Source organism: Delphinapterus leucas, chromosome 10 (genome assembly GCF_059928025.1).
Source record: "Delphinapterus leucas isolate spDelLeu-1000000601 "Yukka" chromosome 10, BTC_Dleu_Yukka2, whole genome shotgun sequence".
Taxonomy (NCBI): Eukaryota; Metazoa; Chordata; class Mammalia; order Artiodactyla; family Monodontidae; genus Delphinapterus; species Delphinapterus leucas.
In genome coordinates, this window is record NC_143138.1 from 62,770,010 (window position 1) to 62,783,499 (window position 13,490).

The window sequence follows — 13,490 nt, forward strand, 5'->3', positions numbered from 1 at the left end:
AGAATGGTTCTGAAGAACCTAGGGGCAGGACAGGAATAAAGACACAGACGTAGAGAATGGACTTGAGGACACGGGGAGGGGGAAGGGTAAGCTGGGATGAAGTGAGAGAGTGCCATGGACATATATACACTACCAAATGTAAAATAGATAGCTAGTGGGAAGCAGCCACATAGCACAGGGAAATCAGCTTGGTGCTTTGTGAGCACCTAGAGGGGTGGGATAGGGAGGGTGGGAGGGAGACACAAGAGGGAGGAGATATGGGGATATATGTATACGTATAGCTGATTCACTTTGTTATAAAGCAGAAACTAACACAACATTATAAAGCAATTATACTCCAAAAAAGATGTTAAAAAAAAGAAAAAAAGTTATGGAACGAGGCAGGAGAGTGGGGGAGGGGGGAGTTGGATGAAGGTGATCAAAAGGTACAAACTTCCAGTTATAAGATAAATAAGTACTAGGGATGTAATGTACAGCACGACTAATATACTTAACACTGCTGTATGTTATATACAAAAGTTAAGAGAGTAAATCCTGAGTTCTCATCACAAGAAAAAATTTTTTTTAAATTTTGTATATATATGAAATGATGGATGTTCACTAAACTTATTGTGGTAACCATTTCATGATGTATGTCAGTCAAATCATTATGCTGTATACCTTAAACTAATACAGTGTTGTATGTTAATTATTATCTCAATAAAACTGGAAGATAAATAAATAAATAAATAAATGCATGCTTTGAGCCCAACATCTAGAAATCTTCTAACTACCTTCTGGACTCAAAACCTGAGGTTACAGTTTGTTCTAACCATTAGCCCTTTTCCCCCTTCATTTTCTATAGAAATATCCCTCATTAAGTGCCTGATTGCTCACACTATATAGAGGCTTAACTTAAGTGGGCACCCTGCTCCCACCTGCAGTACCATTTCCTGAAATGAAACACAACTGTTTCACCAGAGTGACTTACTCCCACGTCTAAGAGACTGATTCAGTAAGATATGGGGCAATATACTTAGATTTGCTCTTTTCCCCTTGTTCCATCTATGGTGCTTCCGCCTTTGTAGATCTCTTATTTCAATACTTCGAACCCAAATCTCTCTGCACAGCTGCCAATTCAACTTTTAATATATGAAACTTATTTATGTTTCAAATGGGAGAATGAGGGATTCAGAGTATCCCACCCCAAAATATGCAAGCCTGGTGTAAGGATCATTTTGAGCTGAAGGCAATTAAGAAGAAACGGACACAAGAAAAATTCTCTGTCCTCTCCCTCTCTACCGGGAAGGACAGTTTGATTCTTTAATCACCAGAGACAACTCTAGACTCTTAGCCCAGAGATGACAGCAGAGAAATCTATACAACACACCTTGCGAAAACCCGTATTTTCCATTAACTCCCCCCGTTTATTTACCTTTTCACAATTTGCCACTCACTCCTAGAAGCTCAAAGTACTTTTCCTTTGTCTTGTCACTTCTCTACAAATTTAATGCTCTTATGATGCAATATATGCATCCCCTTAAATCTGAGGCTCTGAGACTGACACACCCATAGGCTAGAATGGATGTGACACTGTGCCAGCTTCCAGGCCCAGGCCTTGAGGGACTAGCAGCTCTGACATCCTGATGCTGGGAACACTCGCCCTGGGAAGCGAGCCTCTGTGTTGTGAAGAAGCCCAGAAAGCCCTGTGGAGTGAGTGGTCCACGTGATGAGGAATCAATGCTCCCAGCTGGCAGCCAGCAATAACTTGCCAGCTGTGTGATGCACCATTTTGAAAGTGGATTCTAGTTGAGCTGCTCCAGAAAGGCCACACGGAGCAGAGATAAGCCATCCCTGCTGATCCCTGCTCAACGTGGGTTTGTGGCAAAATATGTGATTGTTCTTAAGTCACTAAGGTCTGCTGTGGTTACACAGCAGCGCCCGGTCTCCTCCGTGTACTTGGGTCTCCCCTCCAAGTGCATGGCAGGTGGTGGGGACCTGCTTGGAGCTTCCCTCTCCCACTGCCTTTCTGGTGGCTGGTGACCTGCACTGGGTGTAGAGCAGTCAGTGGCAAGGGTGGCCTCTGTGGGGGTCAGGTATTGGGAGGGTCACACAGAGGGGGCTCAGGTTGCCTCAACAAGAACAGAACAAACTCTGGCCTCTCAGTCACTCATCGGCAGCCCGGAGTCCAGCTTGCTGGACCATAAACACATAGAGAAGATGGAATCTGCTGAGCCCATGTTGAACCTGGGAAATGAGGGCCTCAGCTGAACCAGGGGACAGGTCGCCAAAGCATTTAAACAACCTGATGCCTTTTTTTCTGTATATTTGTTTATTTAAAAAAGTGTAGGAAATGAATAAAATGCTGCCTCAAAAGTATATACAACAAATAAATTATTTTGAGTTAAGCATTGCAGATCCACACAAATCAGTCCCAACCTTGACCCAGGTTATGTTCCACGGACTTATGCTTTTCCCCCTTGACTCTTCCTTGAGACATCGACCTCCCGTGCAAAATGACTGCAGCATTAACCAGTCCTGTCTGAGTCGGGCTTTGTCACAGGTACAGAGGATGGGCGTGAGGGCAGCCCGGCATCAGCAGACCCAGCGTGGAGGATACTGTGCTGGCACAAGCTAGGCTTCAACAAATGTGTTTGGTTTTCAGTGACCCTGAAATATTTTACAGAAGTGGGGCCTGGGCTTTAAAGGAAAGAGCCAGGGGTATGTCGGGCTGGCCCCTTCAAGGAGGCATGTCTTTGGAAAACATTAAATCCACCTGAGGTCTCAGGAAGACAGCAACTTGGCCTGGAGTTTTGAGCTCTCGGTTAAAAGAAAATGGCCACGTGGTGCCCTTGTGAGTAAAGGTGGCGTGTGATGACAGCCATGCTTTAAGGGTGGGATTCAGAGCACTGACTGAGTGACTGTCAGAAGCAGCCAGGAGGTCAGAGAAGGCAGAGAATGGAGGGCCAGGGCCCCAACGATGATTTTAAATATTGATACAATTTCAGCAGAGGGAAGGAAGGCAGAGCCCTCCTCTGGCCCTTCCTGGAGGGTGTTTGCCAGCATCTCAGGTCGACGCTGAGGGTCCCGGGGCAGAGCCAGCTTTTCAGAAGTAAAGGTGTCACTGTCAGCACTGAAGGCATAATTTAAAAAACCCCAACATACTCTTCCTCCTGGAAAGAGTTAAAAAAAACCCTGGAACACACCATTTAGGAGATTGCAAAACTCCTTTTCATGGAGGCAAAGTAGCAAGTGGACAAGCCTGGGCAGTGTATTTCCAAGGTGAAGTCACTGAACACGACGACCTGCATCTACTTTTCTTTTTTTTTTTAAAGTTAATTCATTTTATTTTTTTAAAATTTATTTATTTTTGGCTGCATTGGGTCTTTGTTGCTGCGCGCGGGCTTTCTCTAGTTACGGCGAGCGGGGGCTACTCTTTGTTATGGTGAGCGGGCGTCTCATTGCAGTGGCTTCTCTTGTTGCGGAGCACGGGCTCTAGGGCGCGTAGGCTTCAGTAGTTGTGGCATGTGGGTTCAGTAGTTGTGGCTCGTGGGCTCTAGAGTGCAGGCTCAGTAGTTGTGGCGCTCGGTCTTAGTTGCTCTGTGGCATGTGGGATCCTCCTGGACCAGGGTTTGAACCCATGTACCCTGCATTGGCAGGCAGATTCTTTAACCACTGCGCCACCAGGGAAGCCCTACATCTACTTTTTAAAGGAGGTTTTGCCACAGAAGTATCGACCTGGGACTGTACTGACAAGCCATAACACAATCCTTCTCCTCCCAGATGAGAACAGGGGCCACAAAGGCAAATGCCCACAGGAGCTGGGCTGGTAATTAGTATAAATGAAGGATGTGGGCTGTGTGTAAAAGAAACTTTCCTGAAGCACCCATCAGCCTTAAGAATTGTCTTCTTATTTCATATGAGATATGAGTCTTGAACTTTCCATTTCATTATGAGAAGCAACTCTGCAGGGTGTTGACCAATAGCAGCAGACCCTCAGCCTCAGTGTGTGAGGTGACAGGGTTGGTGGGCCCTGTGGTGAACTGGTGAACCAGATGCCACATCTAAAGATGAGCTGCGTTTCAACTCCAGCTGGTTGTTTCTCGGTGAGAATGTGAGCCGCAGCATGGCCAGACCTTCTGATCCAGAATTTTATGTAAACATTTTATAATTTTAAATGTTGGTGACTAACTCTTTAAAAAGATGCGCAGGCTAAACAAAACACACCTGTAGGCTGGATCATTCTCCAGTCTCTCCTGCAGGGGCAGGAAAGGTGTGGTAGGCAGAATAATGGTCCATGTCCTAATCCCCAGCACCTGTGGATATGTTACCTTACAGGGCAGAAGGGACTTTTCAGTGTAATTAAAGATCTTGAGATGGGGAGATAATTCTGGATTATCCGGCCGGGCTTTATAAGTGAAAGGTCCTTGTCAGTAAAAGAGGGAAGCAAGAGTGTCACACTGCCACCATCTGAGGCAAGGAATGTGAGCAGCCTCTACAAACTGGAAAAGGCAAGGAGATGGATTCTCCCCTAGAGACTCCAGAAGGAGCACAGCTCTGCTGACACATGGATTTTAGCTCAGTGAAACCCATTTTGTGCTTCTGATCTCCAGAGCCCTGAGATAGGAAATTTGCGTTCTTTTAAGCCACCATGCTTGTGGTAATTTGTTGCAGTAGCATTAGGAAACTAATACAGGTGGCCACCCTTTGGTGTATCCTTCAATGTTTTTAGAGGATGAAAATACTCTCTAAATTTCTATTTAGATGCTAAAGTATTGCTGCAGCTGGGAGAGCCACACATGGCAATTCCATGAAATTTCTCTTACTTCTAGGTCAAAGGACAATGGGACTCAAGATGGATTTCTGTGGTAGGATAACCACACGCAGAGCAAGAGAACCAGCAAGTCTCTTATCAAAGCAGATGTGCGTCAGTACCCTCAAACACGCACACCCTTTTCTGGCTGGACAGACTGCAAATTATTCCCACCTCCCAGGGGACAAGCACATGTTTATCTAGTGGTCAGCAGAAGTCAAAACCCAGCCATCTAACCAGTTAGCGTGAGCTGTCACTACGTCAGGTGAAAAGAGCTGCATGGCTATACATTTGACTTCTTAAATACACAGGACCACCAAATAAATATAATAAAGCATACTGACATTTCCACCCAGGGGACCCCAGTGAGAGCACGGGTCTCCGTGGGCTCCTAGGGGTTGGCACTCTCAACCTGAAGAAGTCTAAATCCAAATCCAAATCCAAATCCAAATCCAGGGCTCACTGCATCCCTGTCCTGCGTGATTCAGCCTCTCCCCTCTCATTATGGACTGGTTACAACCCAACCTGAGTTTAGAAGGACTTTCACTGTGATGATTGTATCCAGATCACAATTCATCATTTTCAATGTCTCAGCACTGGAATGAGTCCACTTGGAAATCAGAAGTTGGTGGCATCCAGAAAAACCTCCTGCTGTCCTTCCACAGAATTCCTCTTCTTCAGGATTTCTGGGTGGGAACCCTAAAGGGCATCTCAGTGCCCTGCTTTATGTCAAGTCTTAGGGGTGGGTCCAAGTTATTCCCCAGGCTCCATGGTCTCATAGGTTTCTAGCAAGGGAGGGTCTGTGTTCCCATTGCTTATATTCCTGTCGTTGGGGTAGGAGAAGGTGTACGGTTCGCTCTCAGACTCAGAAAGGAAGCCAGAGGATGGCTCATCTTTGGTCAACTTCGCAGTTGGAGCCCTGGAGCATATGCGGGGTGGGGAGGGAGGGCAGTCCCCTGTGGGGCCCTGGAAGGGCCGGTAGGTGTCCACCTTTGGCTGGAGGAAGGACCCTTTGGGATCCTGCAGCAGATGCCCATACACCATGGTGTCATCGATTTCGGCATACACGTGGGATTCGTTGTCCTTCCGTCTTTTCTGAAACGTTTTTGGCTGCATCGGCATCTGGGTATTGACGTTACCATTGTAGATACCTACAGCTGGGCCCTTGTTGATCTTCTTTTTCCTACTGAGGAAGGGAACAAGACAGGAGTCAGGAAGAAAACGATCTTAGAGGCTCACCAACTGTACATCCCTACTGGAATGAAGATCATTCAGGGTTCTGACTGGGTCTCCCCCAAGTCCCTCAAATAGCTTAGCGTTTGAAACTGAAACTGCTGTCCTCAGCGAACAGTTAGAAAGGGACCAGCTTCTGTCTCCAGTTTTTAAGGTGGAAACAGGAGCAGAGAGTGGTTTAGAGAGGGCACTGTTAACACCCTCTGTGCCTGAGTTTGCTTTGATACCTGCGTGGTATCCAAAGGTAGAGACATCTGACAACCTCTCTTTCCTAGCAGAGACAGGTGGTGTCCCAAACCAACCACATCAAGCACGGGTGTACCTAGGCCAACCTTCTATGACTCTCTGAGTTCTTTCCTGTAGCTAATGCTTCATCTCAGTTTTGCATGAGCACAAACTATGACCATCTAGTTTCTAAATGATAGCATACGACACTCAGGAAGGTTGTATCTTAGTTTTTAGCTGGAGTTGGGGACAGTAGGACTCAGCATCAGTAGAGGGATCCAGTCCCTTCAGCAGTAACCTCCAAAAGAGGAAAGAGCTACAAAGAAGACAGAAGTCAGGCTGGGGTGCCCGGGTTCCTCCCTAACACCATTAATGCTTGGTTTGTAATGTTCTTTGGTATTGGACATGGATGGGCATTTGCACTCCCTGCCTCGGAAAACAAAGCCTGGCCCTCCATCTCCACCAGTGAAAAGCAGGGGATGCTGACTTTTTAGCTGACCAGAGATTCAAATGGAGGACAGTAGCTCAATTAGCATAATGGACCACATAATGCATGGCTGGCGGTTCACTAATTGTGAACCTGTACTTTTCTGAGATAAAAATAAATCTAGTACATGTAGCTTGTAACACTGGGTTCCCTGGCCAGGATGACAGGCTGCAAGGCCTCCAGCCTGAAGTCTTGTAGCAATGCTCCGCCCATGTGCTCCTACAGCACCTTGCTTGTCCCCACCAAGCTCTTCTCACACTGTCCTGACACCGCCTCCTTATTTGCCTGCTTCTTTAGTCCCTCTGCCCCCATAGACGGCAGGAGAAAAGACTGTGTCTTGTGTATCCCCAGCACCTCTCCTGGTTCCTAGGGCCCAGGAGACCCTCAGGAAATACATGCTTAATGACCAAGTTCAACGGCACTGTCTGCCCTCCTTCTCATGGCAGGAACCCGTCCTCCCTCCCAACCCAACTTGGGGACAGACAAGCCTTATGCAAACCTGCCAGCCAGTGGCCTCCCCCACAGCAAGGCAGGGGCTGGTAATTCCCAGGCCGGGACTGGGGCACTTTAGGGATGGAGGCAAGTGCTGGCCCCTCCCCTCGTCCAATTCCCTCCTGATGAGGAACCTGGGGCCCAGTGTTAATGCCATGCTTTCCCATCTGGGTGGAACATACTGTGCACCCCAGACAGGAAAGTTTCCTGAGAGGAGTGATACAATGATGTTTCTTTAAAAGAAGTCCTTTTCCCTCATGCCAGATGTGTGCAGTGACATTTCACAGAGAAGACGCCTCCCCCTGAACCTGCCAACCCACCCTCATCAGTAGAGACATTTCTGATCAGCAATTTCAATTGTTTGCTCATGGCCCCAGTTAATAAAAAAAATTTTTTTTTGGTTTTTTGCTAAGGGAAATAGCTTCCCCCCGTCCCCATGGCTTTAGTTAGAAATAGGAGCAGAACTGATGAAATCTGGCAGCAGCACGTACTCTGTCTAAAAAGGTCAGCACTTTCCTCTCATAAAACAGAAGCTGTTATCCTGAGGGGGTGGAAGGTGAGACTGAGTCAGTTAACTGGGTCTTCCTTCCTCTTGCCCACAGGGCTGGCTTTTTGATGCTTGTCTGGAGGCCAATAAACAAGCATAAAACAGACAGTTTGTTTAGGAAACTGGAGGAGAACAAGCTGGGCAGCGTGAGTGTGTTTTCCTCAAGGTGACAGGGGGAGCGGGTTCACAGGCCTGGTCTGGCAGGGTCTACGGGAGCGTTTTCCTGCCAAGATCACCCCTGTGAGGACCACAGTCTAATGAGCAGACAGTAAATGATTCACAGGGGACTTATGCTGAGGCAGCTGCGTAAAACTGCAGGCTAAAATGTCACCGCATGTGTATTTTTTTTCCTACTAGGTAGGGGATTTTTTCCCCCTCCAAGCATAATTCACATCCAGCAATATTATTTATTTTCCACTTCTCCTTTTTTTGGCCACGCCAGGTGGCTTGCAGGATCTTAGTTCTCCAAACAGGGATCCAACCCGCACCCTCGGCAGTGAAAGGTTGGAGTCCTAATTGCTGGACTGCCAGGGAATTCACCCCCTGCAATATTTATTTTTTTGGCCGCACTGCATAGCACGTGGGACCTTAGTTCCCCGACCAGGGATTGAACCGGCGCCCCCTGCACTGGAAGCACGGAGTCTTAACCACTGGACCGCTAGGGAAGTACCCGCCCTGGCAATATTATTTAACATTGATCTTTGTGGGGGAAAATGGAAAGCAAGGAAAAAAGTCAATGATTAATGACAGCTCTGGTCTGTGTGATGTAAGGAGGTGTCAGCTCAGGTGAAGACAGTTCGAGAAATTCCACCTACTTCTTTTTCACAAAGCAAATGATGAGTCCGAGGGCAAACAGCAGTAAGGTGCCACCTCCCACCACCGCGAGGATGATGACAGTCAGGTCTGTGAACAGAGACACAAGGGAGGAGAATGGGGAGACACTTGGTGTCAGGCTGGTGATGAGCTCCAGTAGACAGTCTTCAAAGATGGCTACCATCCATTCCTTCCCTCCTCGTACGCACATGCTGCTCCTCACTTTAAGGGGAATCTGTTTCCTTTCCTCTTGAATATGGGCTGTGCTGGTGTGGACCTAACCTTTTAGAAACCTGGCAGCTTCCTGCGCTTCCTGAGGAAAAGCCAGCCACCATGTAAGAAGTCTGACTATGCTGAGACCATGCTGTGAGGAAGCCCAAGTAGCCATGTGGAGACTCCATGAGGAAGACAAACCAAGGCTCCCAGCCTTGAAAGTGAGCAAAGGTGAACCATCCCAGCCCCCCTCTAGCTATTCAAGGCATCTGGCTGAGGCCCCTCATATCTTAGAGCAGAGATGAGCCACCTGCTGTGCTTCATCCAAATTCCTGACCCATGGAATTGTGAGCAAAAAAAAAATGGTTATTGTCTAAGCCACTAAATCTTGGAATAGTTTGTTATGCAGTGAAAGATAACTAAAACAAACTGGGGGACCTACCAGATCTATTCCAAAGGCTACTCCTGGCCTATCCCAGCTGTGCTCCCCTGATCGCCACAGCCCATGTTGGAGGAGAGAAGAGCAGGGGGTGTAGAAGAAAGCAGGGAGTCAAAAGTCAGAGGTGAAGGAGTTAAGGAGAGGGTTGTTTCATGTGTGCTGTCCTTCTACAGTTGTACAAAGGAAAAAGAAAATATATCAGAGAGAGAGCCCTGCACCAAACCAGGATTTAGGATTTCTGGCTTGTTCAATAAGAAAACAAAAGGTGAGACTGTGAGAAAATAGGACTAGAAATAAATGACAGAAAATGAATGTAAGAGAGGAAGAAAACTCAGGAGCTAATCTGAGAGCGTGGGCGAGCTTTTCACTTGTGGCTTCTGGTCCCTGTCGGTTCTCTTGCTGCTAACCACCTGTGTGGCCTTGGGTGGACACACAGTCTATCTGACCACCCAGAAGGGAAGGGGCTGGGGAAAAAAACCTCCGTGGTTCCAACATTCTGTGGTGCTCTGTGACTATCTTGGAATCAAGGGCTAACACGGCCCCACCACAGGTTGCCTGAAACTCTTCAGTGGATACTACCACTTTGGGCATAAAGGCAAAATCCTCATCATGGCTCTGAGGCCCACGACTGAGGGCATTCAAGGATTCTAATGTTTCACTGGACTAAATAAAAAATGCCAGCATCATGTATCTGTGTCACACTTTCCAGGTCCTCACAGTTTAATCACCAACACTGAATCCCCAGTGATAATTTTATGGGGTAGTTACAATCATCTATCCTCTGCAGAGGACGATCAGAGGAGTAAAGAGACTTCCCCTATGTCAGAAAGAGGTTAATAGTAGATTGACTACCAAAATGCCCTAATTCTTCCCCTGCCCTGACCCATGTCCTTTATTTACTGTGTGATCCTGCAGCTCCTCCCATCAAGAGATGGAGTCTACCTGTCCACCCCTTGAATCTGGGCTGACCAAACCAATGCTGTCAAAGGGACAGGGTATGAATTCCTAACCTAAGCGTCAGGACACCTTGCATGCTTCCCGCAGCCTCTCTTGGATCTCTCTGCCTCTGCCATGAGAACAGGCCCCAGTTTGGAGGATAAGAGACCATGCTGAGGAGAGCCAAGGAATCCCAGTTATCACGGCTGATCTTGGCTGGGCCCCAGACATGTGAGAGTGCCCGGCCAAGACTGACAAAGTCCTCTAACCAACCTGCAGCTGCCCACAGTTGCTTGAGTGAATGAACCCTGACAAGCCCAGCTCAGAACTGCCCAGCCAACATGTGAGCAATAACAAATGGCTGTTTTTAAGCCACTGAGTTCTGGGGTGGTTTGTTATACAGTATTATTGACACAATAGCTGACTGATACATGGACAGCCAGGACTCAAATCCATGCTTTCTGACTTGCCTTCCAGTCTTGCTCCTGATCCCTCAGCTACCAACTGCTATCCACCACCACCCCCAAAAGACCTTACCCATGGTCCTTGGGGTAAGCGAGACCCAGAAAAGCAGGTCCAGCTGCTTCTTGCTCATGGGGCTGCAGTTGGAGATGTTGACCCAGAAGCTGTGAGAGCGGAAGCTTGGCTTGGGCAGCACCTCCTCCTCCAGGCTGAAGATCTCCTCGGTGTGGGCCCGCTGCTCCTGGATGATCATGAACGCACGCCCTGTCTGGCAGACCACGCCCGTCCGCTCTTTGAGGAAGGTCAGGCAGGCCACCTGGTCTTGGGGCACGCTGATGTTCCAGGACACGGAGGTGAGGGATGGTAGGCCCTTGTCCCAGTTAGGGGTCCTCAGGTAGACCTTGCTTTTCGTGTCCAGGGTCACTGTGAAAATACCTTCCTCTGCAGGAAAAGGAAGAGAATCCACTCAGATGTTGTTTCACTCAATCAGGATGGAGAGAATAGGAGGGTGGAGGAGATGATGCTATACTGTCCAGACTACAGAGCTTCCTGCCATGATGGAGAGGCTCTGGATCTGCACTGGCTAAGAGTAGCCACAGCAGCATGTGTCTGTTGAAGACTTGGAACGTGCTTGATGTGACTGAAGACCTGAATTTTTAATTTTGTTTACTATTAATTTAAATTTAAATTGCCACGTGTGGCCAGTGGCTACAATATTGGTCAGCAAAGGAATAGAGTCTCAGATTAGGTTCTCGGGCCTTTTGAAAAAACCAACCAAACAACCAACCAAACAAACAAACACAAAACAGGCCAGTTTGCCAAACTGGTGGTTGTCTCAGCTTCCTTTCAGAAATGCCCTCAATGGAGCTAACATCTGTCCAATGCCCTGCTCCATGGTGGGACTGGTGTACACTGATTTCTATTTTGGAGATTTAGAGAACTTCAGGTTCTGGGAAGAATTCTTTCTGGTTGCAAAGTTGAAAGGGTCTCTGACATGTCAACTAATCCACTCCTTATCTTCAGGTGAGATAAAACCCCAACACTCCACACTGAGGATGGTGTGTCTTATTTTCAAAGACTCCCCAGAAGGAGTTTCTCTGGTAACCTTGGAGATACCAGGAAACTTGGAATGACCTTAATCTTACGGCCAGATTCATTTCCCTCCCACTCATGCCTCTGAGAACAAAATTACAGGGTAAACCTTGAATTAAGGTCTTGGTCAATTTAAAAATGAACTTAGCAACTTGTAGTGGTGACTGTGAATGTTAATATCAACAATGTAGAGTTCACCGTTGTGACCAATTTAAACCTCACTTGCTGCCTGAGAAGATGATACATTAGCCTCCCGGGAGGGGTCTGCTCCCCCATGCAGGAGAACGCTCTAGAGATTCATCTCTCTCCCAGTATTCCTTCCTCTGTGCCCTCCGAACTGCGTTCTGAATTGTCAAAGCAGAATCATAAAAATACCTGCATAAGGATTTGTATGTTACCACTTCAAGAATCCAGGACTTGGGAATATTTGGTTAGTTCTCATTTATGCCCTGCCTGCTTCCAAAAAAGCCTCGAACCCGATTATTTGTTCTGCTGCCTACCAACCATCACCTCCCACTGTCAGACAGTCTTATTTCTAACTCCTGGAATTTTCCACACTAGGTTAATGGTAAAGTCGGGATTAGGACTCATCATCTTGTATAAGGAACAGCCCACTCAGCTATCCCTTCTCTTCAAATTGACAATTGAGACGATCAGAAAACCAAAATAAGATAAGTGTCCCCATAAGAAAGGCTAAGAGGGCATCGAGATGGGGAGAGAGTGAAAGACCACCTTACCTTTAAAGTGGGGGACAAAGGACACGGTCAGGCTCTGCCTGGAGGCCTCTTGCTGGAAGCTGGGGGCAAAGGTACGGAGGGTCACCGAGACGTTCTGCTTCACCTGAATCTGCTCGATGGAGCCTCCAGAGCAGAAGGAGCCGAAGTAAAGGTCCTGGCCGGGAACGGCACTGGCCACGAGGTAGCTGAAGCTGGTGTTGCAAACCCTCTCGTGAGTGTGCTGCTGCAGCTTCTGGGCAGGCACCAGTGCCAGGCTGATGCTGTCTTTGGGCACCAGCAGCTTCCAGGAGAAGTCGTGCAGCTGCACAGGCAGCTGGAGGATGTACCACGGCACCTGGAGCGAGTAGGACTTCCTGTGGCAGTACCGGTGGTCCAGGCAGCCTACGAAAGAGGGGTTCGTGGTACCCAGGCTGGGAGGAAACCGGAAGTGCATCCTCTCCAGCTCTCAAGTCAGCCCGAGGCTTTCTTGCTTTTCCCTTTGGTCTCTCCTCTCCTGCTCTGTCCTGCGCTCCTGCCTCCTTGACGCTCCTTTCCTAGCTTCCCTCCTGCTCTTGCATTCTTACTCTCCACTAAACTGGCAGAACAACTTCTGGGGAGTATTCAGGGTTGAAATTTTCTCTTCTTGTTTGCTCAAGTTCTCAACTAAGACAACCTGTGTCTTAGATGCTAAGTGCCACGTGGGCAGGGTACAGGTTTTTCCCTTCACCCAGCCCTGCTGCCCAGTGTCCCTGCCTGTGGGGAGGCAGTTCGCCTAATGGTTAGAGCTGGGAGCAGAGTTGGGGAGATCTCAGCTGGCGTTTCAGCTCTGCCGCTTCCTAATGGGGTGGCCTCGGGCTGGTTGCTTTGCCTCTTGCGGCTTTAGCTACTGCCTCAGTGGAGACCCTAAGAGCATCCACATCAGAGATGATGGTGGCCCAGCAAGGAGGTGACTATTGGTTTTGCTGCCCTCCACTGATTAAACATTTCTATGTGACTAGCCCATGTCGGGCATGGCTAGTAGCTAAAGGGATAAAAAATGGAAG

At 48.0% G+C, this 13,490-nt stretch overlaps 1 protein-coding gene across 2 annotated transcripts in view; it reads right to left on the minus strand.

Moving 5' to 3' along the window:
* Nucleotides 1-234: 234 nt before the first annotated feature.
* The window catches only part of CDCP1 (CUB domain containing protein 1), a 58,044-nt gene continuing 44,788 nt past the window's right edge, over nt 235-13,490 (minus strand). The window contains exons 6-9 of one of the 2 annotated variants that reach the window (XM_089919179.1): nt 12,469-12,849; nt 10,715-11,080; nt 8,592-8,679; nt 235-5,975 (exon numbers count right to left, since the gene is read on the minus strand). In XM_089919179.1, coding sequence (XP_089775305.1) covers nt 5,546-5,975; nt 8,592-8,679; nt 10,715-11,080; nt 12,469-12,849 — 1,265 coding nt within the window. In that variant the 3' untranslated portion in view covers nt 235-5,545. Of the gene's footprint in view, nt 5,979-8,591; nt 8,680-10,714; nt 11,081-12,468; nt 12,850-13,490 lie in introns of both variants that reach the window. The other variant, XM_030762438.2, reaches the window with a different exon arrangement.